The sequence below is a fragment of the Petaurus breviceps genome, unplaced genomic scaffold, assembly GCF_028583685.1.
Source record: "Petaurus breviceps papuanus isolate PSGF00001 unplaced genomic scaffold, PetGlider_PUasm1.0 90639, whole genome shotgun sequence".
In the NCBI taxonomy this organism is placed as follows: domain Eukaryota; kingdom Metazoa; phylum Chordata; class Mammalia; order Diprotodontia; family Petauridae; genus Petaurus; species Petaurus breviceps.
In genome coordinates this window covers 5,728,301-5,753,905 of record NW_027187296.1, presented here as the reverse complement: position 1 = coordinate 5,753,905, position 25,605 = coordinate 5,728,301, and the positions used below count along the sequence as shown (strand labels likewise).

Here is a 25,605-nt window from a genome sequence, read left to right as displayed (position 1 = left end):
TTTATTTATTCAAGTTTCCTGCTCTTCACTCTATCTTAAGAGTCTTCTGCCTGAAGAGACATATTTGTCTAAATGTTACCTTTCCTGAGTTTAGAGCCTATTCCAAGTGCTGCTTCCTATGTCTGTTTCTCTTTCTTTGGAGATATTGTAGAGAATCTTGCAGGAAACATGAAAGTTCCGAGAACATCATTCTTGAAAAAGTCCCTTTCCTGATTTAATCAAAAGTATTCCAATTCTTTTGCTGACTTATGCTTATAATACCCCCCCCCCCCCTCCCCCCCCCCGGCTCAGTACTTAGCACACTGGAGGTACTCAGTATATACTGATCTTTGGCTGTTCCGTACTCTTCCTTCTACGTTATACCAGTCCCTTCATATCTATTTCAACTATCATCACCCTAGTCCATGTACTAATGATTTTACAACTATAAAATTTTAATGGCCTCTTGACTGGTATTCCTGCCTCTGGTCTCAATTTCCTTCACTCTGTCCTACACTGATACCAGTTTTACTTTCCTAAAATGTCAATTTCATGAAGGCAACTTGCTTAAAATCCTTTAATGACTCTGATAGACTCAACTCCTCAGCTTAACATTCAAAGCCTGATAAATTTGGCTCTTACTTACTTCCCAATGGTCTCCAGCAATAACTAGCCAAACTGGTTTTCTCACTGGGAAATCTATCTCTTTATATATTGCATTTTATATGTTGGTCTAGCACAATGTCTTACAAACAAGACAGCTTAATAGGCGTTTGCTGAATTTAGTTTACTTTATTATTTAAGGGAGGCAATCTGGTATAACAGAAGGACTTGGGTTCAAGTTTCACCTCTGACATATACTGACCATGCTACTCTGGGCAAATAGTCTAATGTCTCCATAATCTGAGCAATGAAGAAGATATGATGCAGATAAGGTGTTTGGATCTGAATTGGTAGAGGGAGTTTCCTTTCTTGGGAGTTCCTTATACCAATGAAATCACAGGCTCAGCCCTTATGCCAATTCAGTGTTCATGTCTTGTGTTTCTAACTAGAATGCCAGAATCTGAAAGGCAGGAACAAGTCATACTCCCATGTCCAGTGTCTTTTAGCACAGTGCTACAGATAGAATGGCAATTCAAATCTCTATTATTCATTTAACTATGAGAATAGGAAAACTGAAGCAAATAATATCTCAAGGAACCCCTTTAAAAATAATTTCAGTGAAAGAGACGTTCTGTAAAACTTTCATACTGTTTAATAACCATTTTATAGTTGCCTATTAGTTACTGACATTCTAGAAAACAGTGAAATCAAATGACAGGACACAAAAGTTCTTTCCACCCCAAGTTCCTTCCCACTATCAAAACCAAATTGTACTTACACCGTTTTTCTTCATTATATGAAGGCACAACAATGGATAACTGCTTAGTTGGTGAGTCATGTATAGTAGGTAAAGTTTCTTTCTTGCCAGCTGCATTTAAAAAGAAACTCTCTTCCTTGTGCCAGAAAATGTCTGGAATTTTGGTAGTGGATAGAAATGCAACAAAAGAAAGCTAAAAATAGAATAAAAACATATAGTTAAATACACTCTGGTCTTTCTTTGTTAAGTTTGGTACAGTTAAAGTTTCCATAATCTGTTTTTATAGAATATGGCTACACAATTCTGGTATTCTGTTGGGATGTATAAAACTGAAATAAAGACTAGCCCTTCACTCTGGGATTCTTTTTTTTTAAATAAAGTTCAGTCTGTTTTATTTTTATACACAAACTTAAATGTGCAACATATCTTTTTAGAGATAAATATTTTGTTTAGTAGTTTAGAACTAGAGTTCTTTTTTTTTTTTTTTTAAGCAATCAGGGTTAAGTAACTTGCTCAAGGTTACACGGCCAGTTATTTCTGGTTGTGGTGCTGAGTGTCTGAGCCCGGGATTCGATCTCCAGGTCATCCCGACACTGGAGCCGGTGCTCTTACTCACTGAGTCACCTGGCCTCCCCCCCTCTGGGATTCTTTAACAGTGATACAACAACAGTAATAATCACTAACATCTACAGAGTGCTTTAATATTTTCAAAGTGTTTTACAAATATTACTTTATCCTCACAACCCTAGATGGTAGGTTCTACCATTATCTCCATTTTACAGATGAGGAAACCGAGGCAGTCAGAATTAAATTACTTTTTCAAGGTGACAAAGCTAGGAAGCATATAACTGAACCTAGGTCTTTCTGATCCAGAGCTCTATCCATTGCACCTTCTAGCTGCAGAGGAAATTATGGAGATGCCAATACACCGCCCAAAAAGGTTTTAGATATACTGCTGCTGCCACCATCCAAAAGAACTGCTCTTGGTGCCCTTTTCCCTTTGGACACTACTACTGCTGTTTTTCTCTTCTACTTCCAGCTCCAAAATGCCACCTTTTAGTTCTAAGTATCTTACCTGGAAATGTTTGGAGGACTTACTCTTCCCTCCTCACTTTTTTACTTCTACTCTTTACCAATGACCAGGTTCAAAGAACAACTGTAATCCTTCCACCATCATTTTCCCAGGCTCCTAAGTTTTCCACCTGGGAGTCACTTTGACTTTCCTCTGCCTCTTATTCACATATACAATTAGTTGGCTTGTCCTCTCATTCTACTTCCACATTATTTCTTACATTTGGCCCTTCCTCTACTCTACTGTAACCACCCTAACTCAGGTACTCTCTCCTTGATTAAATTATTGTAACTGCTTCCTAACTGGTCTTCTCATAATCAGTCAAACCACTTTCTAATCCATCTTCCACACCACTGCCAAAGTGATCTAATGCTATGCTATGATTACTATAACACTCCTATGTATAAATTTTTAAAAAAGGCCTGAGTGGCTCCCTTCTAACTCTGGTGTTCAAGTCTGCTCATAAGCTGGCTCCCTCCTACCTGTCCAATTACATCTTTTATCACTTTTCTTCATGTATTCTATGGATGGAGCTACTTTGTGTCCTTGCTCATACCACCCCCATACTTGGAATAGGCTTCTGTCCCTCCTCTGACCATATCCATCTGTTGAAACACTTCCCCTTCCTTTAATAACTAACTTTGCAGATATCTTCTATTTGAAGTCTTCCCTGATTCCTGTCCTGCTTGGAGGGCAGGTGAAAGTGCCCTCTGCCTCCTCAAAATTTTTCTGGTCCTCTGCTTAGACATCATCTTTGTACTTATCTACTCTAACTTACTCTTGCAGGATTTTGTTTATCCTTCCACCCACTCATCAGATACTTGGCTCCCTGGAAGAAGGCAGATCTGGGTCACATTTCTTTTTTGCATGCCCAGAGTTCAGCAGAGTACACATAGTAGACACTCAATAGATTTACTGAATTGAATTTACTGAATCCCTTTGAGTAACTGTCTCTTCACTCAAGTTTCCACATTTTGTTACTGGCACTATCATACTTTCTAAGCACCTAGGCTTGAAACCCTGAGCTATTTTTTTTATTCTTTCCTTTCCTTTCTTTTCTCAGTCTTCATCCTTCTTGGCTTCTCTGGAACACATCCTACTGCTGACCACCCCTTCTGGTATAGCTGGAAATACCCTCCTGTCTGGGTTTCTGTGATGTTCCCTGTTGATACTGCTACCCATCACTACTCTTATCTCAGTCTCCTTTGCTGTACTGTCATTCATGTCCCTCTCTCTGCCTGTGGGTACACCCAAAGACCCTGTCATAGGGTCTCCTTTCTTCACTCTCAACAATTTAATCAGCTTCCATGGCTTCAATTAACCATTCTGTGCAGGTGACTTTCAGATTTCTATTTTCATCCTCAGTCTCTCTCCTGGTCCCACAATACCAACAGCCTCCTGGACAATTTGAACTAGATGACTATAGGCATCTCAAACTCAGCATGTCCAAATTAAAACTCATTATTTTTTTCTCCCTTCCTCCCTGCCATCCCTCCCACCCCAACTCACCTCTCTTTTGTTTCTGTCAAAAGCACCATCATCCTTCTTGTAACACAGGGCCATCCTTGATTCCTCTCTCCCTTCCCACTCTCACACAGTTAGTTTCAAATTTTGTCATTTCCACGTCTGACATTTCTGGCATCTGTTCCATGCTTTCTACTTCCATCTATCTATCTAGTTCATGCCCTTATTACTTCTTGTCTGGACTTTTGCAGTAGCTTCCTAACTGGAATTCCTGGTTCCAGTCTTTCTCTTATTCAATTCAGCCTCCACATTTATTTCCAAAATAATGTTCTTAAAATATAGATCTGACCATATCACTCTCCTACTTAAGATTCAACAGTTCCCTATTGCCTTAGATTAAAATGTAAACTCCGCAGCTTGTCATTTAATGCCATTAATTTCTACTTATATACTCTGTGTAGCAAAACTGGCCTACTTGCTGTTCCTCATACATAACACTCCATGTCTTTGTACACAATATTCCTTCATACTTGGGAATGTATTCTCCCCTCCACTTCCATCTAGTGGCACCTAGACCATTTAACCTAAGTCCCTGAGGCCTAAGGATGCTAAGTGACTTGCCAAATATCAAAAGTGAAATCTGAAACCAGAATGTGTTTCCACTGTGTACGCTGTTGCCTCGATTGCCTGAATGATAACCACTGATTCACGACTAAGCTTTTAGACCACAATCCCAGCACCTACAATGACGATGTACACTGAACAGTTGCTTTGCTGAATCAATCAGCTTTGTCTAGATTCGTTTGATCAAGAAATAATGACCTAGAGGTGGCCACGTGGTGCAGTAAGAGCGCCGGCTCCGGAGTCGGGAGAACCCGGGATTGGTTCTGGCCTCAGATATTTAACACCCACACAAAATAACTGGCTGTGTAACCTTGGGCAGGTTCCTTAACCCCAACTGATTTAAAAAAAAAAAAGAAGAAATAATGACCTAAATATCAAATACTGTTTTCATAGCTTTAAGGTTTATCCATTTTAATCTATATAACTTATGACATGGACTGAATGTAAGTTCCCAATTGGATATAAGCTTCTTGACAGAAGAGTCATAATTAGAGATTCTTGAACTGGAATAAATTCAGCTAAAGTATGAACACTTCTGTGTGTAACTGAAATAAACTGGAGACAGATCATGGGAATTGAGGTAGAAGAACTGGGGAGTCATGTGGGGTTGCATTGGAATGAAGTGGTCTATGAGTCAGGCACTGAACTTACTAGGGAGAAGGAAGAATGACTTGGAGTTCCAGAGATGTCAGCCGCAAGGATAAGACATGACAGAATGAACCTTACAGGAAAAAGAGCTAGCTGTTGAGAGACAATGGAAGAGAGGATACTAGGAAGCAAGGAATACGCCAATTCTTCCTCCTGGCCTTGAATATCTGGGGTTGTGACATAAAATGTCACAGCCAGATTTGGAAAGAGTGTCAGAAAATGCAGCATCTTATGGAGCAAGCTAGGTTTTAGTGAATAGCACAACACAGAAGCAATATGAGAAGATATCTAGGGGAACAATGAAGGTAGCTGTTTGAATGAAGGGGTCAGATGTGACATATGTTGTAAAGGCAGAAAAGGCAAGTTTGGCCTTTTCTGACTAGATATGTGGGGTCTAGGCAAGTAAGGGGGAAAGGATGATGCCAAGATTATGAAGCTGAGAAACCATAAGGATGGTACCTTTAAACTAAATAAGGAAGACTGTAAGAGAGAAATGTTTATGGAGAAAGTTACTGAATTCAGTTTTAAACACGTCAAGCTTAACATGTTTCTGGGGCATTTCGTTAGTCTGTGTCCAGTCCAGAGTGCATGTTCTCGCAGTTGTGTGGTGTACCATCTCCCCCAAGACTAGTAATGCTACTACTCCCTTATCTTCTCCTGGTCCCACCTGCCTTTCTCAACCATGAACAGGAGGATCCCTAGCAGCAGAAGACAGAGAGGACAGAATCCTTCTCTTCTGTAACCAATCTCTGTTCCTTCACTGTTTTCCTGGGCCCCTTCCTGAGGGGAAATGGGCCTGAGAACTTTGTGGAAGGAAAAAGTGGTTGTCTCCCTACATGTCATTAGCTGAGGCAATACCATGGTTTTTCTGCTCCAGTTATTATTAAAGTTCTACAATAAAAATGATTTTACCCCTCTTTGTTTTCTTAGGACATAGCACACATAGTACACATGATGCTTACTAAGTGCTTGTTGAATTTCATTCTTCAATGTTTGACAATTTCCATTTGAGGAGAGGGGCAAATGCTGGATTCTTCCTAGCTCCAAAATAGATATGGCTAAACTATCCGGAAAAAGTTAGTACTGCCTAATTCAACAAAATGATCTGCTAGAATTCATCTCTTACCCAGAGACAAGTCCCAAGATACTAAGGCAATAATTATGTACATTGCTTCATGGAGTGAGGAAATCTTCTAGTTACACTGGAAAGAGAGAACTGAGAAGTCCAAGTTGCTAATATTTACTAAACACACTGCCAAGAATATTGTTCTTTAGGAAGATTCAATTCTGTACCATCTATTACTCAAAAATGGGCCCAAATTTTCTTTAAAATTCTTCCTAATTCATTAGAAGTATCTATTCTATCAGAGTAGGGAGTACAAAGATTAAATTCTTTATAACAGCTTGTAACAATGAGATCAGGGGTCTCTATAAGGGGATAGAATAACTCCAAACATATAGGATGGTTGAAATGCACCCCTACCTCTTCTTGCTTCCAATTGGGATTATCTTCATTCATTCATTCATTCATCTCCCTTAGCACATGAACACTTTTTCTTATGCTCATTCATTCATTCATTTACTCATCTCTCCTTCAGTTAATACTAAGAGGTTACTTCTGGCACTGCCTTGCTACCACCACTTTCCCTGGGCAAAGTGGAGAAAAGACTGGAGCACGTGGCCCAAGAAATGAAGAGGCAATATCTCAGGGTCACAGTATCCAGAAGACAGGGTGTGATGAAAAGACTGGAGGGAAGTGAGACAGTAAGGTGGGGTGCAAAGACCACCGATCTGCAGGCAGAAAACTGGATTCAGATCCTGGGTCTGAAAAGAAATTAGACTTTGAGTTTTAAGTTACTTCCTCAGTTTTCCTATCTGTAAAATGACCTCTTGGGTTCCTTCCAGTTCTAAATCTACGGCCTAGGGGGAGGACTAGAGGACAGGGATGTTCGCCTGGCTGGGAGAGCTGGAAACAAGGGCCTGGGAGGAAGACACTAAGGCAGGGTTGCCAGGGCCTGCAGCCAGGGAGCGGGATCGTCCTCAGGGAAGGCGGGCCCGCCGGGCCGGGGTCCCGGATCCCTCCCCCTCCTCACCAGGATCAGCGCCGCGGCCACCAACGCCACGACGAGCACCGCCAGCTGCTCCAGGAAGGGCACCATCCTCCATCCCCAGGGCCGAAAGCTTTCCTTGATGTGGCCCTATCCCGCACCTACACCTAAGCGGAAGCGCCGACTGCTCGGCTGCTAAGGCTGCAGCCGCGCCCCGCCTCCAGCGTCGGGAGGTTCCCGGCCAGCTCGCACAGCGCCGCCTACCGGAAACGCACCCCCGCGAACCTCACTTTGACAATCTGGCTCCCACCGCGCATGTGCACCCTGAGCCTCTTGCCCCGCCCCGCGGAAGTGTTTCCTGTCCCAGGCACGACCTAAGTAATCTTCGATCTGGGCCCCTCTAGAGGTTTGGTCTGTTGGCTCTTTTTTTTTTTTTTTTCAAGATATTGAATTCCCTTGGGGTGTGAGGAGGAGGAATTCATCCCATTTTTCTATCAGACCAATAGATATCCGAGAGACATCTCGGAGCCCACTGCCGGGTCCCTGGTTGTTCCTCGTCTCACTCCCGGGAACGAGCTCTCCGAGATGGATATTTTGGTCTATCTCCAAAGGAGTTTAATATATTTAAGTGGTGCTTTTATACGGTGCATAATGGGTTACCTGTAAAAGCAAGCAAACCAAAAACGTGCTAGTGTTGGCAGCCACCTAGTCGGCGGAAGGTGCATCTTCAGTAATGGCAAACCACCCTCTCCCGTGCCCGCGGGCGACACACACGCCTGGGTGAAGAAAACCTCCCCATCTTCCTCGAAAGAAAGGGTAGAGCGGGGGCAAAGGCACACCGTCATGTGGGCCAAATGAACGAATGCACTGGGCTCCGCTAAGTGCTCAATTCCTCCCTCATTCTGCAGACCAAGGGTTCAAAAGTTGCCTCCAGCTCCCGCGCTGGGGTCCGGGCAAACCACGCCCCGGTGGGCCCCCCACAAACCCCAAATGGGGCAGCTCAAGGGTGATGCCACCTTAGCCTGATTTCCCCGAGTCGGTGTTCATTTCCCCAAACGGAGATTCGCTAAAATTCAAAACCAAAGAAAACCAGAGAGATGCCATCGCTTCGCTCAGTGCCAGGTCAGCAAGCCAGCAGCTGGTCGTCGTCGCCCTCCCCTGCCATCTCAGTCCCGGGGCCCGCACGGCAGCCGAACTCCGTGTCGAATGTGCGGAGGCGGAGCGGGCGCTGGAGGAGGAGGGCGGCCGGCGGACGCCGGGAAGCACGTGGGACACGTCGAACATGGCGGCTGGATTCAAGTGAGTCTCCCGGGGGGGACTCCATCGGGAGGGGTGGCGGGAACTGGGGGAAGACGCAGGGGCCTGGGGCTCCTGGGGCGGCGGCGGCAGAGGGAGAGCTGAGCCCCGCGGCCTGCCCAGGTGGGCCGTCCTCCGCCTTCTGTGCTCCGGGATACCCCCTATTTCTGTCCCCGTGGGCCCCGCTTCCCCTTCCCGGAATGGGGCGTCTAGGGGAGGCAGTCGGCTTTTAGGGCCATCAGCTGTGCAGGGTAACTTGGCCCTCTGCGCCTCTGGCCTGAGAAGAGTCGATCAAGACTCCCCAAGTGCCCCGGGCCCGGGCGGTCAGCGCAGAGGGCAGGGGGCTCCTGACCTCCCAGCCCACCCAGGTCTTTACCACGCTTCCTTCCCGGGAACCGCCGCACGTGTTGCTGCAGCTGCCAGTAAGTTCCATCTGATCCTAGATGGGCTGGATATGTGGTATAAACAAAAATGTGACAGGATTTGCTTCTTTTACTACAGTTAAAAAGTCCAGCTCTAAATAAAACTGTTGGCCAAATCTGTAAATATTTAAAGAAACAAAGCTGGCGCCCCGGAAAAGAGGTGCAATGGAGCAGAAACTGCACAGGGACCCCTTAAAAATAGACTATTTTGTGATGTTAAGAATGTGTGGTATTTAATAACGTCAGAATGAGTTGGACTAGATAACTTGAACTATGTTTGCTTTAGTATTCTTTTGAATCTTTCAAAATAAGTTTTATTTTTAATCATTTATTTCAGAACAGTGGAACCATTGGAATATTATAGGAGATTTTTGGTAAGTAAATGCACATTTAGAACATTTAAAGGTACATTTAGAACTTTAAACTTAGAATTGGAAAAGACCCGAGTTATCTAGTTCAGTCCCCTCATTTTACAGATGATGAAACTGAGGCCTAGATTGAGTGACTTGTCAGGGTCATACAGGGTATGAGCCAGGAATTAAACCCTGCCTCTTGTTATATGTCTTGTGTTTATTACATTGTTTAGTTCAAACTAGATTTCAGCCAAGCCTTTTTATGGTTCACACAACAGATGTAGAGAAGTATAACTGAATGAATGATATACCTGTAGGACTATTAAGGTAAAATATTTGTGAATCATGTTTATTTATTTAGAAAGAGAACTGCCGTCCAGATGGAAGGGAGCTCGGGGAATTCAGGACCACTACTGTCAATATAGGTAAGAGTATTCTGTGTTATAAAAAAGAAAGTAAATGCTCTAATACAAAACCATCTTGATGTGTAGTGCTTGTTTGGATACTGGTGATAAATTCTTGATTTTTTTTTTTAAATGCTTTTCATTTTGTTCCTATTTACCCATCATAAATTGTTTACATAGGCTTAAGTACATGAGTTATTTATGAAAGGGTAGGTGGAGTAAGAAGTGCTGTTGAAATCATGGTTCTCTTATGAATAATAAACCAACTCTTATTTTAACAAATATAGCTACAACAAAAATTTCTATATGGAATATTACTAAGCCCCAGTTTGTTTCCAGCAATATGCAGTAACCAAATCCACTAAAGCAAAGGATTCAAAATATTTTGTAATGAAATTTACTTAAGGATAATCACTTGATTGTGAATTAAAATAACCTGTGTAAGTACATAGTTTATCTGTAATAAACTTGGCACCTCTTTGTTTGGTGGCTCCCTATTGCCTCTGATATAAATGCAAATTCTTCAGCCTGGCACTTAAAGCCCTTTACAGTCTGGCTCCTCTTTACCATTTCAGTCTTATTTCATATTATTGACCTTTATTCAACTTCATATTCCAGCCAAACTGGCCTACTAGTTGCACCTCAATCTCTACATTTCATCTCTGTGCTTTATTTGTTGCTTCTCCTGCTTCAAATGCATTCCCTCTTTATCTTAGCTCTTCTCAGATGCTGCCTTCTGTACTATCCTTTCTGATATTCCCCCCTTCTGCTCAAATTGCCCCATATTGTACTTACCAGCATACTAGTTCTATCCCCTCAAAGAATATAGGTTCCTCAAGAACAGGAATTGTTTGGGTTTTGTCTTTATATTCCAGCACCTGGCACAGTACAAATGTTTGTTGAATTAGACTTGACTTTAGGTAGAATTAGACTTTCTGTCCACTGACTAATGAGGCAAACTAGAAGCAAAATTTCACTGACTTAACCAGAACCTCCAAATACATGTAAACCATGATGAGTTTTTAACCAAATGGACAACAATGTTAAACCTGGTAATAATTACTGGTAAAATGACTTTTGAAATTTTTTTTCTAATAAGTTTTTTAATCTGTTAAATATCAGGTTCAATTACTACTGCAGATGGTTCTGCTTTAGTGAAGTTGGGAAATACAACAGTAATTTGTGGAGTTAAAGCGGTAGGTCTCTTTTTCATTTAATCATCTAAAAGAGTTACCAAATTAGTTTCATTGGTCATTTTTTTTTTTTTACCAGACCTTTGATTTCATCAGTATAGGGAGCTCCTGGTGAGGATACTCTCTCTACTAGTACAGATGGAGTCTTGGAGACTTACCTGGGACACTGACAGGTTAAGTAATGGCCAGGATGACATAGCCAGGATGTGTCAGATGCTGGACTTAAACCCAGGTTTTCCTTACTATCAGGGAAGCTCAGTATCCTTTTGCCACAATGCTTCTCATTTCTCTTATTAGATGGTAATGAATGTCTATAACACTGCAGTTGACTGGAAAATCCAGTAGCATTTTTATCAAGTTTTTGTTTTTATTTCCAAAGAGCAATTTAAGGATTAGTAATAGAGTTGATTTTAACAAAGTTCAGTAATGACACACTAATTGTGATATGACTATTCTTTGGATGCATCAAAACTGGAATTCATTTTTAATTTTTCAGATTTTAAAAATTATTTAAGGAATTAAGATTCCTAGGGTAAGCCTGTTGGTAACATGAAATCATAAAAATTATTTTATTTTCAGGCATTTACTTTGTATGGAACATAATGGAAAACCTAAGCTGTTCAAAAGAAAATAGTTTACATAATAGTGTGTTTATAGAACTGCAATATAAATTTTTCTTTTATAATTTTCCTTTAGTAAAGCAAGGGAAACCTTTTTGTTTTGTTTATAGGAGTTTGCAGCACCCCCAGTAGATTCACTCAATAAAGGTTATATTGGTAAGTTAAAATGTGTTTTTTAAAATACTAATTAGGTATATCACTTTATTTCAGATTATTTGTAGGCTAAGTCAGATACACTGGAGTAAAGAAAATACTTTCATAAATCTAAAAACGATATATGTATCCCTTCATATATCAAGCAAGGATGTTCCCAGAAAGTGTTCTGGATAATGCTGTTATCCAGTGGAAAAATCAAGAAAGAAAAATAATAGAGTGAATTTAACCCAACAGATTAGATATAACTTTTTTTAGATATAACTTTTGTCACATCCTAAAGCCCTCCTCTGATGAGTCATCTTAGCAAGGAGACAGACTCTAGGTACTTGGAGGCTATGGTAGCAGAGCACAAACTCTGGGTAGGTTGTGAGGCTGAAGAAGGCACCCAGTACAAGTGTAGAGAGAGACTGTATGTTTAATTTCCAAGGAATAGCCTGGTTAGCTTTGGAGAGTCTCATTAGATTGGCCACAAGATGATAGATATTTTTTTTTTTTGGCATTAAGTCATTAAGACTATCTGGTAAGAATTAGAAGGGTAATGATTTATATTGGTAAACATACCAGGCCCATTCAAATATATTACATGAAAATTAAATTCCATTTAGAAAGCAGATGGATAACAAGGGATACTTGTGTTTTAATCACACTAATTATTACCATTATTTGTATCTGTAAATTAACTTTTATGGCATAGAGGAGTTCCTGTTTTGAGTCACAGATCAAGAGTTTGCTTTGTTTTCATCTTTTGAAGCAGTCACCTAGCATAGCAGTTCTCAAAATGTTTGGTCTCAGGACCCCTGTACATTCTTAAAAATTGAGGACATTCCCCCTCCACCCCCGAACTTTTATTTGGTTTATATCTATTGGTATTTATCATATTAGAAATGAAAATGTATTACTATGAAAATAGTTTTAACCTCATGCACCCCCTGAAAGAAGGGAGTAGTTTCTAGACCACATACTTTTGATAACTATTGATCTAGCACAGTAATTAACAGATCTAGGTTTTAAAGTTGACTTCTCCATTTAAAAACTTCAGCTTCTGCAGTAATGGACATTTGGCTAATCACTGAACCTCTGAGGTTCATTGTCAATATTACAATGTCTATGTATGGAGAGTGTAGGTATAACATTGTATATCTGTAGTTGCATCAAGAGATAACAAGACCTGGACAAGTTATAGTTATTGAGGTATGCTAAAGATATGACAATTACCTTTTTGTTGTTTAGTTGTTTCCATTTGTGTCTGACTCTGACCTTGGTCAAGATTTGCTTGGCAAAAAGGGTCACACAGCTAGTGCATGTCTGACGCAGAATTTGAGCTCTGGTCTTCCTGACTTCAGGCCCATTACTCTATCCACTGGGCCACCTAGCTCCTCTATAATGTCAAGTGCCTAAAAGTCTTTATTAAACTGGCAAATCTCCACTTTTTATGAAAGTTTCACCCTGATATCTGAACTCTTAGCAGTTATGATTACTTTGCTATTCTTTTATTTTTCACACTTGTTTTAGCTCCTTAGGCAGCAATAATGTCTATTTGTTTACCAAGTGCTTTCACATCCATTCTCTTCTGTCTTGTTTTAGTTGGGTATAGTATACAGTGTGTGTGTATATGTACGTGTATGTGTGGGTACACACACATATACATACACATATATATGGTTTATACTACAGCATAAGTTTTACAACTGTAGTATTATCTGTAGAATGGAATTTAAAATGAATGGAGGCAATTTGAGCCCCATCCAAAGCCTTTATTTCCTTAATGATAACAAATATGTTGTTATAAGGCAGGACCAAGGAATGGGCAGAGGTAGAAATGATAAAGAAGCTAACATGCATATTTGATAAGTAGCCTCTTTAACAGAGGCTTATTGATTAATTATAGCCCTGTTCAGAATCAGAGTTGGAAAGGATCACAAAGGTCATCTTTGTGATTGAGCCCTTTACTGATCAAGAATCCCTTCTACAACATTCCTACCAAGTGGTAAGGTTTTTAAGGGTAGGGCTTGATCAAAAGATTTTGTCTTTACTTTCCAGTATCTAACTGTGCCTTTCTTATACTTATTCGATTGAATTGGATGACCTATCTCACTGGTGATTTATGTGGAGCTTGTGGACCCCTAACCCTCCCCCCCCACTCTATTTAATGTAAACTTCTGTCTATAAGCACTTTTGTCATATTATTCTTATGAAATTTATTTTTTAAACTCATATAAGGCTTTAGTTTTTTTACTATTAGATTTCATCATATATAGCCAGCCCATGATTTTGGCCTGTTATGGTCTTTTTTCAGATTCTGTATATTGTCTGACATGTTAGCTATTTCAGCATTTGTGTCATACAAAAATTTTGATAAATGTGTCAACCTTTGAATCATAGGTATGAACTAGCACAGGACTAAGGACACAATTTTGTGGCATTCAGTTACGAGAGCTCTCTCCAAGTTGACATTGCATTGGTCTGTTACTTTCTAGTCTTTTAAGTTCATTCGTTCATCCAGCTTTGATTACATGTAGTGTATTATCATCTTGTCCAAATTTTGTAGCACTTAGCTTTCTGAAGTTTTCTTAGGTTCTGACTTAAAATAGTTTGCTGATTTGTCAAGCTGCATTTTAAATATAATGTCTTAGCAATATTATGCCTCCTAGTATAATTCTGAGCTAAGGTGGTTCATCTCTATATTCAGTTTAAGTCTTTATATATCTTTTGTACCTGTCCACAGTGAATCTTTGTTATGGTTACATAATTATATAACAATGCCTTGCATTTTTAATAAATGATTGTTAAAAACCCTATATTGTTACGTAAAGCACTTTACATATTACTTCATTTGATCCTCACAACAATATAAGGTAGGTTCTTCTTTTATTATATCTATTTTACAGATGAAGAAACTGAGTGTCCAAGGTTAGTGACATGCCCACGGTCACATAGCTAGCAGTGTCAGAGGTGGGAGTTCATCTTCTCCTGATTCCAAGTCCAGTATTCTTTCCACTGTGCTGTTGACACAGTGTTCCCCTATTTCACAGTGTTAGCAAATCTTTTTTCTTTTATATTCTATCTTTGATATATCTTGTGTGTGTGTGTGTGTGTGTGTGTGTATACATATATATACATACACACACACACACACACATAACTTCATATCTTTTATATCCTAAAAACCCTGTGAGAGAGGTAGGACTTTTGGTTACCCTTATAAACAGAATTGAGGCAACAAAGTTAAATGAATATCATGGCTATGAAGTGATTTAATAGTGGAATTGATAGATATATATATTTTTGTTGTGTAAACTGATTTGGTTTTTCTTTATTTCCAGAAATATATTTCTTTATGCTAATATGCATTTCTTAAAATTCTGACTTCCCTGCTTTTTCATGTGAAGAATCGGCATATGCAAAACAATTTTAAAAAGAGCCAGTTGTGAATTTTCAGGTTAAAGGAACTCCTGCTGCAGACACTTGCTTTTGGAGAAGCTAAAAGAACTTGGAGCACTTTTGGGAAAATTACTGCCCTTGAGACAAAATTAAAGTATTGTGGAAGAGTACTTTAAATGTTAGAGAAATCACCTTTATGTAGACTGATAGGGAATATAGTTTGAAATGCTTAACTAAACCACTCTCCTGTAAAGAGTGCTTAAAATTTAGATGAGTCTTCCCTTCATAGGTCACTGTGGAGCTGATGTGACAAGGACTGTCCTCTGCTCTTGCCTTAGTGTGGCTTTTAACTTTTAACTAAAATGTCCATGGATGAAGTTGAATTAGAACAAGAAGAATGCATTTATTCAATCCCTTTGCCCCCTTGCACTTTTTCAAATTGCTTGCTAATTCCCAAGCCATTCTATCAAAGACAGCCTCTTCAGACTCTCAGAGTTGGAAGTGATCTCAAAGGTTATCAAATTGAATCCATATCTGAGCAGGAATATCCTGGACCACAGGGTCCCTTAAATCACTTTTGTACTTACAAATGACTGATGATTTTCTGTTTTTAAAATGTTAAAAGTAGAGTGTGCCATTTTGAAAATGTCCCGAAAGCAAAAAGTTTTGCCATGTGATTTCTCTTGAGTTCACAGTTGTAGAGTGGTTCCCCACTCCCCCTTTTTTTAAACAGTTCCAAATGTGGATCTACCACCTCTGTGTTCATCAAGATTTCGGTCTGGACCTCCTGGGGAAGAGGCCCAAGTGGCTAGTCAGTTCATTGCAGATGTGATTGACAAGTAAGACATTCCAATAATTTGAGTATCAGTGACTTTAAAGTTAATTTTTCCTTGTAATTTACTCTACCTTCTCTCTTTGATCAAGTTCACAGATAATACAGAAGGAAGATTTGTGTATTTCTCATGGAAAGGTAAGAGTAAAGAGGCACAGTGAGTGATTTTATATATTTTTTTAAAGTACTGTAGATTTTTGTTTTTATTTTGTTTAGGATGAAATGGCTGTGAAATGTAAAGACTCCATAACCTGTGTTATGTTTTAGGTAGAATACAATAAAGACATCAATCCTAGAAAATAAGCACCATTGAAAAACCCAAGAAGCATGCTACTTGTTTAATCTGTTGCTTTTAAATCACCACGGGTTGGGGCAGCTAAGTGGCGCAGTGAATAGAGCACTAGCCCTAGAGTCAGGAGGTCGTGAGTTCAGATCTGGCCTTAGACACTTAACACAAAAACTAGCCATGTGATCTTAGGCAAGTCAACCCCAATTGCCCTCCAAAAAGCAAAAAAATAAATAATCACCACAGGTACTATTTTAAAACTTTTAATCCTAACCCCTCTCTTTTACCACACTCCTGCCCCTTTGCTTTTTTGTGTCAGAGAGATAACCCTAAATTCTTGGAAGCTGAATCTGCAGAATGTATGCTCTTTCAGGTCCTTCACCAGCTAATAAGCGTAAGTGGAGATGTTCACCAGCAGACATTTGGCCACCAGGCAGTGAGGAACATTTTTTTGGTCACGGAAATTCACTATATAATACAATTTATCCCTTTGACATCAAGGGGATTAGGGGCAAGGTGCTCCCATGATCTGGAAAATCTGTGTAAAATTTTTTGACCCTCTCTAAGTACCAGAGAAGAAGTGTGATTTATTTTTTTTATGGGATATTTACAGTCTTATAGTAAAATCTGAGTTAAGTATTTGGTCATAGCTCTGTGTCATCTCCTGGCCTTTGCTTGTGCCCATGTTGTCTGAGGTTCCCACAACCTTCCCCCCTGCCCCTTCCCATTTCTTATGCTGACCTGCAGTATGTCAAAACTGCAATGGAGAAAGTTGTGATGTGTAAGGGATAACTAATCTTATGAAGGCATAGAGGGGACTGTGTTTTGTATTGGTGGAAGAGGCATACCTACACCATTGAAATTATGCATTCTTGAAGTACTGAATTATTTTTCTTTTTTGGAGGGGGGAAGGCAGGACAATTGGGGCTATGTGATTTGCTCAAAGTCACACGGCTTTTAAGTGTTAAGTGTCTGAGGCCAGATTTGGACCCAGGTTCTCCTGACTGTGGGGCCGGTGCTCTATTCACTGCACCATCTAGTTGGCCCAAAGTACTAAAATACTGATTTTGTACTGAGTGATGAAGTACTGAATAGTGATTTCTGTAACATTTTTAAAGCTGTCATGTAAAGTTATTTCAAATTCCTTTTATATTAAAAAAAACAGAACCCCTTCAATCTCAAATTCATAACCCCAAACTGTATGTTTGTAGTTTGTTATTGATATCAAACAGTTTACCACTTGGTTGGCTTCAGAGACAGCACACTTGTCAGGATCTATCTCTGTTTTTTACTGCTCCTCCTTTTTCTATTAGCTCTGTCCTTTTCCTGACATCTTAAAAGTTTTTGTCTATTGGAGTCTTCCATTCCTGGCTCTTTCCATTCAAAATCTCCTCTGGAAATCAAATTCATTCCTCAGATTTCAGTTATGTACCACTTATATGCATGATTCTCAAATTTGCATTCCTACATCCCCAGCTCTAACCCTTCAGAATACAACACCCCTGACACGTCCTGTCAGCACCTGGAAGTCTATGTTTAACAACAAAGCATATTCTTCTCCATTACCCTTGTTCCTCTTTCCTGTTTCTGTCAGCAGCACCAGCATATACCCAGTCTTCCACGTTTAGAATTTTGGTGTTACCTCTACAAATTCAGTTGCACAAGCCAAATTGTGAAGGGCTTTAAATGAAAAGCTGAGTAGTTTTTACTTTATTCTAGAGGCTGTAAGAAGCTTCTTGAATTAGGAAAGGATATGGTCATACAAGTGCTGTAGAGAGTGGATTAAAGAATTAAAGAGCCTGGAAGGAGGGAGATTAATTAAGAGCTTATTGTGCAAGTCTGGTAAGAGGTGATGAGGAACTAAGCTAGGTATTGGCCACAAGTGGGAAAAGAGGTTGGGAGGCCAGAGATGTTGTAGAGACAGACTTGGCAACTGATTGGATTGAGGACAGGGGTGGGGTTGGAGTCAGCTGTTTGAATCAATATGCATTTTCCCACAGGAACAGTGCTACCAAATGATAGTTAAATACTCAGGCTAGCCTTCAAAAATCTATTTAACCTATAAAGTACTATGTAACATACTCATGAAGACAAGTAGTATTAGTCTCAGAGTCTATTACTTAAAACAAGATTTCTGTGGGAAAATGTTTAGATTCTAAAATTGGGCTAATTTTATTTAAGATATAAAATACCTTGCAAGAGAATTTCTGAGGCTAAGTCAAGCATTGGTGATAATGATACTCATTAAGGAAAAATTCATGTAACTTTCCATCTCAGATTCAAATTGCATGTTTGTCTTAAACTTATATAAATTGCTCTACTACTCTACGTATTCTTCTGAAGAGAGAGACAAAAGGGCTATGTAATTTATGACTTGGATGGTAAGCAGTCTCTAGGCTGGATTTGAGATTCCTGCTAAGACAAATTAACTTTACTATATCTATATCCAGTAAAAGGCTCTTTCTGTGGAAACTTTCTTTTAGCTTGCATGGGTTCTATATTGTGATCTCATTTGCCTTGACTATGATGGGAACATCTTGGATGCCTGCACATTTGCTTTGTTAGCAGCTTTAAGAAATGGTAAGTGAGATTAGTAACAAAGTTTATAGACTTACCTCAGTAATAGGATTCCAACTGGTAAGTAAACTGACTGGTAATTGAATAATCAAGCATGTGTTGCTGATAAGACATCCTCAGCTACTGCAAACAAATAGTATAATTTGAAGTCACATTTAGCAATGGTATTAACAGAAACTTATATCTCATTATAGTTATTTGGGTTCTTTTTTATAACTGAAATTGAGTTTTGTGACTAATAGTAATTCTACTACAAAGACTTAGATACTAGTTTTCTTATACTGTCCCTGTGTTTAGTTTTGCTTTTGTTTGCCTGTTAGAAAAAAAAAATTTAGTAAACTTATTTAAAATTGTAAGCCTTTAAGGAAAGGCACATTACCCAGTTTTTTTTTAATAACATCTCACATTTATATAACATTTTAAGACATATAAGACATCTTAAAACCCTTTGAAGAGTGGTGGTTATGGTGTTTTAATGTGACTTCAAGAACAGTTATAAACTATCTGAGCTGGGATGCAAACGCAAGTCTTCTGACTTTTGAATCCATCCACTCAGATCAGAGACACAATCTCCTATCAATAACAATTTATTTTGGAGATTTGCCTTAAGACAGGTGGAATGGTTGGTGGCTGGGGGCATCTTGTTTGGAGCTGTCTTGTATTCCTTTCCCACACAAGTTCTCTGCTAGGGGAATTTGGCTGTAGGAATACAAGGCTCCCAATAACATATTGACCTCTCTGCTGCTGTGACCTTTGGTTCACTGGGGTGGACTAGTAACATTTACCAGAATTGGCCTTCCCTTTGTATGGTACAGTAAGTTAAATGGAATTAGCTGTCTAAAGCAGATTTAACTAAACCTATTTAAACCATCAGTAATGGCTTTAACGTATTTAGGTTTTGTGAAGAAAGTTCTGTGGGCATAAATTATGCTTAGTTTTGCATAACATTTGTAGTAGTTGCATTACTACTTCTACCTCTGCCTTCATGTCTTCTTTTATAGGACAGCAACAAATGAGGAAAGATTCACAATCACAAATTTTTTAATTTTAAGAGAAATTCAGGTATATCTTAGATGGTAGGATTGTTTTTGGTAAAACTTGAGGTGGGAGGAAAGAAAAATTCACTTGGGGTTTAGCTAGTGAAAGTACCCTACAACTCAGATGCCTTTTAGAAACTATAATAATTATTTGTCTTTTTGCAGTCGAATTACCTACAGTTACTATAAATGAAGAAACTGGCTTAGCTGAAGTTAATTTTAAAAAGAAAAGTCACTTGAATATTAGAACACATCCGATCGCCACATCATTTGCTATATTTGATGAGTAAGTTAATAAGGTGGTAGAATTTTTAAAATATACTCGTCCTTTTCTTCTTCTTGGTTTACCCTGAGAATTTTCTTTTGGGAAAAACTGCTTCAGTATCACTGTATTTATCAGTAATTTTCAATCCTTACTGTTTGCAAATATAAAGTTTCCAAGTTACTCTTGATTATTCCTGGCTTATCAGGAGCTGACACTTCTGTCATCACACAAAGTATCTCATTTTGTCTTCAATATTCAAGTTAGGTGGCACAAGAATTATAACATTTTACAGGTGAAGCAGCAGACTCAGAAAATTTAAGAGTCACCTAAGGTTACAGAGCTAATAAAACATTCCAGAACTAGGACTTTTCTACTACAAAATGTCTATGAGGATGATTGGATTGGAACTTCTGTTCTTTGTAATTCTAGAATTTTAAAAAGTTACAATTGGCTGTACCTGTGCCCTTCTGAACATGTTTTATTTTGTGTGTTAAAGCTGAGTTGCAAAGAATTAGTATGTCTTGTCTTCTATAGCACTTTACTCATAGTTGACCCTACGGGAGAAGAGGAACATCTGGCAACAGGAACCTTAACAGTTGTAATGGATGAGGAAGGCAAACTGTGTTGTCTACACAAACCAGGCATGTTATTTTACTTCAACTTATAAATATAATCTTTAACAATCATCTGTGTTACCCTTTTCTGTAGGATATGCTGGACAAAAAAATTACCTTAATCAGTATAACACTATGACCGTTAAAAAAAGTGGAATTTTGTTCATCAGGATTAGACTGTCACTGTTTCTTCCCTACTTCAGATTCTTTCCAGAACAAGGCCACTTTTAGAATTATCATATGTAACTTTTTTGAGACAATATCCTAGTCAGTATCCTAGTCAAGACAATAAAATATTCTTCATTTCCCATGTTACGTTTTTCTGGGTGATTCTGTTTTGTTTTAATCAGCATCAATGGGAAAAAGTAAAATAACCAGTGTAGTATATAAAATTTCTTTTCAGGTGGAAGTGGGCTAACTGGAGCTAAACTTCAGGACTGTATGAGTCGGGCAGTTACAAGACACAAAGAAGCAAAGAAACTGATGGATGAAGTAATTAAGAGTATGAAACCAAAATAAACAGCCAGCACATATTTTTCAAAATGGATTTGTAAAAATTGTATTTGTTACAGTGCTCACAAATCTTTTATACTAAATAAACAAATATCAATACTACATTTACAAAGTCCTTTTTTCCCCTTAGAATTTCTTAGGCCACCTCCTTATACTATATACAGTATTCCTTAATGGAAAAAAAATGCACAGTAAAGCAACTGTTTAAAAGGCTGTGACTTAAGAAAACCAACCCTAATTTGTTAGATGAACTCCCTAATTTGTAAAATTTCAGGGTTGGGTTCCCATATTATCTTGGTACTTCTGCCCCCACTCTAGCCATGTAAAATACTGACACTTAAAAAAACCCAACAAAACAAAAGCAAGTGAAATAAAAACCCAGAAGAACCCTTTGAGTCAATGTTCTTTTTTTGAAGAGAAAAAAAAAACCTAAATAATTCGTGACTCAGAATTTTGGAGTGGTTGGCGTGCCTCTCTTCATTTTACTTTTTGACTGGCTGCCTGTATGTTGATGCCGATGGAGCTGAGCTGTTTGTGCTGCTGCTGCTGCTGCCATAGCCATTTGATGCTGTAAGAATCGCAACTGCTGCCAGAGGGGGAAGGAAAAAAATCAAGTTATGTTAAATTTAGGTAGGTATGGACAGGTGCTTTTCTTGAGAGAGAATGATGGAAAACAACAAAACTTGAAAGTGAGAAAGCACCATAATAACAAAAAGGGGACTGTACCACATTGAGACAATGCACAGTCAAGCAGCACCAGTGGCACGGAAGCCTGCTGAGGGCTTTTTTAAGATCACTGATCAACTTTAAATTTTGTTATTTTGCCCTGTCAATCTTTACTGTAGTAACTCAGCAACTTCAGTGACCAACATGGTTCATGGGAGTTTGTAACAATATAAATATTTACATCTCAAGTTTCAAGTTCCTTTTCCTTTCTATATTAGTTATTTATACTAAAATAACGGAAAACACCAGAAGTTATGACATTTAATAGTATGAACACTGCTATATTTTCTGCACTATAATGTCAAAAATAGTTGGCACTTGAGCATTGTCTGATTTCAAAATCAATGGTAACTGGGAAGAACTGGTAATATGCCACCAGGACTCCTTAAATGATGAATTAGGAAAAGATAAATGTCTAAAATGTTAAGCATTCAAGTTGAATGACCAGTCTGTTGGAACTTCAGATGCTAAATTTACTAATAACTTTACTGAATATTATAGTGCATAAAAGAATTAAGAGAGAACTAAACCAAATATTAGGGGTACTTTGGGAGCTTAGAATTGTATTTTTTTAAAAAAATGCAATCAGAGTGAAGTTGCTGGATTACTTGTATCTGTTGCTGCTGCTGTTGAAAGGCAGAGGAGAGCTGGAATCTCTGCTGAGGAAGGCTTTGCTCAGGTCTGTTCTCGGCAGAGCCAAGCTGAGACAACACTACAGAAAGGAGAAGGGGAAAGCAGGCCAGTCAAAAAGGTTTGAAGGTTATCAGAGTTAGAAAAGGGCAACAAAGAAAATGGGATAATAGAAAGGCTGTCAGTATGATTAATCCTAAATATAAAATCACAAACATTTCAGAATAAAGTAGTCACTTGTTAGTTGATGCATGCAATTAGGTGATAAAGCTTTGTGTCCATGCAACAAGTTTTCCCATAGGACTTTAATATATATTCTTAAGGATTTTTTTTGGGGGGGGGAAGGTGGAATAGGGGTAGAAGGGGAACTCAATGAAGTTTAGAGTGAAATCTTGCTGTTTATTTTGGAAGGTGTTTTTCCAGTATCAAAAACTGCTATCCATAAAATTAAGAAGTATAGGTTACCAATGTTTCCCAGGAGCAGAAAGACAGCCTAAATAATAAAATTTATAGATGCCAAATGAGTGTTTCAAGACAAAAGCTTGTGCCGAAGTTGATATTTTAACAAAATTTGATCAACATACACAATTTGATAAAAGTACAGAATTTGAGCTGGAAAGAACCTTAGTCATCATTTAATCCAATCCCCTCAATTTCCAAGGTAGGTAACTTAAGGCCCAGAGAACTTCAGTAATTTTTATCCCAGGTCACATGCTTGTTAGTGACAGAGCCAGAACTAGAACCCCAACACATGATTTGCAATTCACTGCTCTTCCCACTAAACCGTTTTGTAGGTATTCTCACACCTCTGCTACAATTTAAGTCTAGGAATAACAATTACCAATTGCTTACTTTGAAGAGTTTAGTCCTTCCATCTATTAAATGGTGCCTAAGTCCACATATTTGGAGTTTCCTTATGTGGGGAGTGGGGAATGGGACATGTAAAGGGATGCCCAAAATCTAGTTACCTTTTAAATGTGTTCCAGGTAACAACTATCCCCTAGCACCTGACCTATACAATATGGACTATCTTAATCGTAGTTTTCATAATTCAATTTACATTTCTATTGAATTGTTTCACACAGATAAAGAGCTGTAAAAGACTTTAGGGGTCCTTCTAGTCCAATGCCTATACTTTACAGATGAGGAACTAAAGCAGAGTGGTTAATTAATTTATCCAATAGACTGTGGATATGCAAACTGACAGGAAAAAAGAAAAGATAAAATACAGAAAAAGATGCATTCTGAATTAAGTAAATATGTGCACAATTACTGATAAATATTTTAAATAGACATCTTCTAATTCCCTAATTAATTTAGTAACTGTGCTGAACTGTAACTGGAACATAACATGCGGAAAAACTACAGTTAGTAATTTGTGGAGGGCCAGGCAATTCTAATTGATCAACTACAACTGAATGTAATGAAAAACTAAAAAGGGGCCTCAACTGACAGATCTCAAGAGTTCACACATTAAGACCAACTCTACTTTCTACTTTAAGTCCCCAGTTATCATCTGCCTGGAAAGGAAAAGAAAAAAATAATTCAAAAGGTGAAATAAAAATGACAAGTGAATTTTGGATTTAGTACTTTTTGCTTGAAAACCCAGCATAAGTTGAGCAGAGACATACCAGCTGCCTGAGACTGCATAAAGCTCCCAACTCCAGTCAGGTTAATAACAGCAGCTTGTTGAGCAGATAAGGCCTGGTCCTGACTGGCTATACCTGGTTCAGAACTCTGACCAAAATAAAAAAAGAGAGAGTACTGAACTCCATGTTGTCAAGGAAGAGACACAATGAAAAAACAATGTTAACTTCTTTGATAGTTACAAGAAAAATCCTCTAAATACCATAGTAAAAACTTTTCCCTTTTAAAAGGATATTTACAAAGTTACATTAGGCTAAGTTTTAGGGAAAAAACAAAACAGTGCAGAACATTAGGGTTTAAAGCTGCCTAGTAAATTGGCAGTCACTTATTAGAGGAATGAACAACATAATTTTATATAATTTAGACTTCAAAGTTATATGAAATCCTCACTCATTCAAGGGCTAGTACCCCATCTTAAATAGACTAGCAAAGGCCATCAGAGTGCCAGAAACCATTGAGGTTTGGGTAAATCCTACTTTCAACTAAGGAGATCACTTTGAGTTAGTAATAGTCCCTCACCACAAGAACCACATTGCCACTATCACTTAAGTTATTGTACCTTTGGAGATATTTAGCTTTTCAATCAGCCAGAGTTGGCAAAATTGAAAAATATAAAATACTGAGTCTACATAAAGCTCAGGAAGTCTACAGTGTGTATAATAATCCAGTGATAAAGGAGGCTGAGAGCTGGCTAATGATGTGGATGCAAATCTTGTGAAGAACTCAATTGGGTATATTGCTAGGGTGAGACAGGATACAAGAATGAATATAAACCAGAGAGGAGTGTCATATTAGCAGGGTATGACTAATTTTATCTTCTTTTAATTTGAAAAGAGATGCTATATTCTAAGCAGAACTTTTGTATAAATCTTGGTTTTACCTGTTGTTTTTATGTAATAATACACTGATTATATGTGTCTGGACCAACTAAATTACGCATACTCAGAAAGAAAGCTCTAAAGTAGCATCATATGTGCCCGTAGGTTTGTATATTTTTAAACATTAAATCATTCCTACAGGAAAAATATCTAAGGTTTGTCCAAATTTGTCTGCCTTGTATTTTTAGGATAATCGGTAAAAGATAATCCTTAACTCTGCATAAATTCAACAATATATTTTCCTGGTGTAGACAGTATCCTATGCTATTAGGATTGAGTGAATTTAAATGTTAAGAGAAGATTAGCACCGACCCAAAGTGAAGAGGATCTTTCCCTGAATATAAATTTTGATGCTGATTGTGGCAGAACTATTATTTTCTTATGGTAGGAGAATGAGAGACCCTGTTCTTCTACAAAGTGCAGTTTCTATCACAAACATTCAAAGGAATGCTAAGCATTTCTACATATGGGTTCTGGTCAACCACCGAGCGTTTATTAAGCACTATGTTCCAGAACCTGGGAAAATACAAAGAAAAGCAAAAAACAAGGTCCCTGCACTCAAGGAGCTCACATTCTAATG

At 38.5% G+C, this 25,605-nt stretch overlaps 3 protein-coding genes across 16 annotated transcripts in view; 1 reads left to right on the top strand and 2 right to left on the bottom strand.

Annotated features, from left to right (window-relative positions):
* Positions 1 to 7,439, bottom strand: part of ALG5 (ALG5 dolichyl-phosphate beta-glucosyltransferase) — a 54,132-nt gene extending 46,693 nt beyond the window's left edge. Inside the window, exons 1-2 of the mRNA XM_069064660.1 lie at positions 7,241 to 7,439; positions 1,361 to 1,532 (exon numbers count right to left, since the gene is read on the bottom strand). Of these exons, the coding sequence (XP_068920761.1) occupies positions 1,361 to 1,532; positions 7,241 to 7,306 (238 nt within the window). The 5' untranslated portion in view covers positions 7,307 to 7,439. The remainder of the gene's footprint in view (positions 1 to 1,360; positions 1,533 to 7,240) is intronic.
* An 811-nt stretch (positions 7,440 to 8,250) lies between these two features.
* Positions 8,251 to 21,246, top strand: EXOSC8 (exosome component 8). 2 transcript variants are annotated; one of them, XM_069064658.1, is made up of 11 exons: positions 8,251 to 8,494; positions 9,256 to 9,287; positions 9,628 to 9,691; positions 10,793 to 10,866; positions 11,594 to 11,639; positions 15,754 to 15,859; positions 15,945 to 15,990; positions 18,622 to 18,718; positions 19,918 to 20,038; positions 20,552 to 20,658; positions 21,035 to 21,246. In XM_069064658.1, the coding sequence occupies exons 1-11, from the start codon at positions 8,293 to 8,295 to the stop codon at positions 21,148 to 21,150; spliced, it is 1,011 nt and encodes a 336-aa protein (XP_068920759.1). In that variant the 5' UTR covers positions 8,251 to 8,292; the 3' UTR covers positions 21,151 to 21,246. The 2 variants fall into 2 exon arrangements, with proteins under 2 accessions (XP_068920759.1, XP_068920760.1); XM_069064659.1 differs by having other exon boundaries at positions 8,410 to 8,494; positions 9,251 to 9,287.
* Positions 21,165 to 25,605, bottom strand: part of SUPT20H (SPT20 homolog, SAGA complex component) — a 48,506-nt gene continuing 44,065 nt past the window's right edge. For 7 of the 13 annotated variants that reach the window (XM_069064643.1, XM_069064642.1, XM_069064647.1 and 4 more), the window contains 3 exons: positions 24,132 to 24,237; positions 22,479 to 22,582; positions 21,165 to 21,730 (listed from right to left, as the gene is read on the bottom strand). In XM_069064643.1, coding sequence (XP_068920744.1) covers positions 21,590 to 21,730; positions 22,479 to 22,582; positions 24,132 to 24,237 — 351 coding nt within the window. In that variant the 3' untranslated portion in view covers positions 21,165 to 21,589. The remainder of the gene's footprint in view (positions 21,731 to 22,478; positions 22,583 to 24,131; positions 24,238 to 25,605) is intronic. The other 6 variants (XM_069064648.1, XM_069064651.1, XM_069064655.1 and 3 more) reach the window with 3 other exon arrangements.

Bases quoted from the DNA above. Each gene is read 5' to 3' on its own strand.
- EXOSC8 (XM_069064658.1), top strand. From the start codon at position 8,293: ATGCCATCGCTTCGCTCAGTGCCAGGTCAGCAAGCCAGCAGCTGGTCG. The intron at 15,991-18,621 runs GTAAGAGTAAAG...ACTTTCTTTTAG, and splicing joins TGTGTATTTCTCATGGAAAG to CTTGCATGGGTTCTATATTG. The intron at 18,719-19,917 runs GTAAGTGAGATT...GTCTTTTTGCAG, and splicing joins GTTAGCAGCTTTAAGAAATG to TCGAATTACCTACAGTTACT.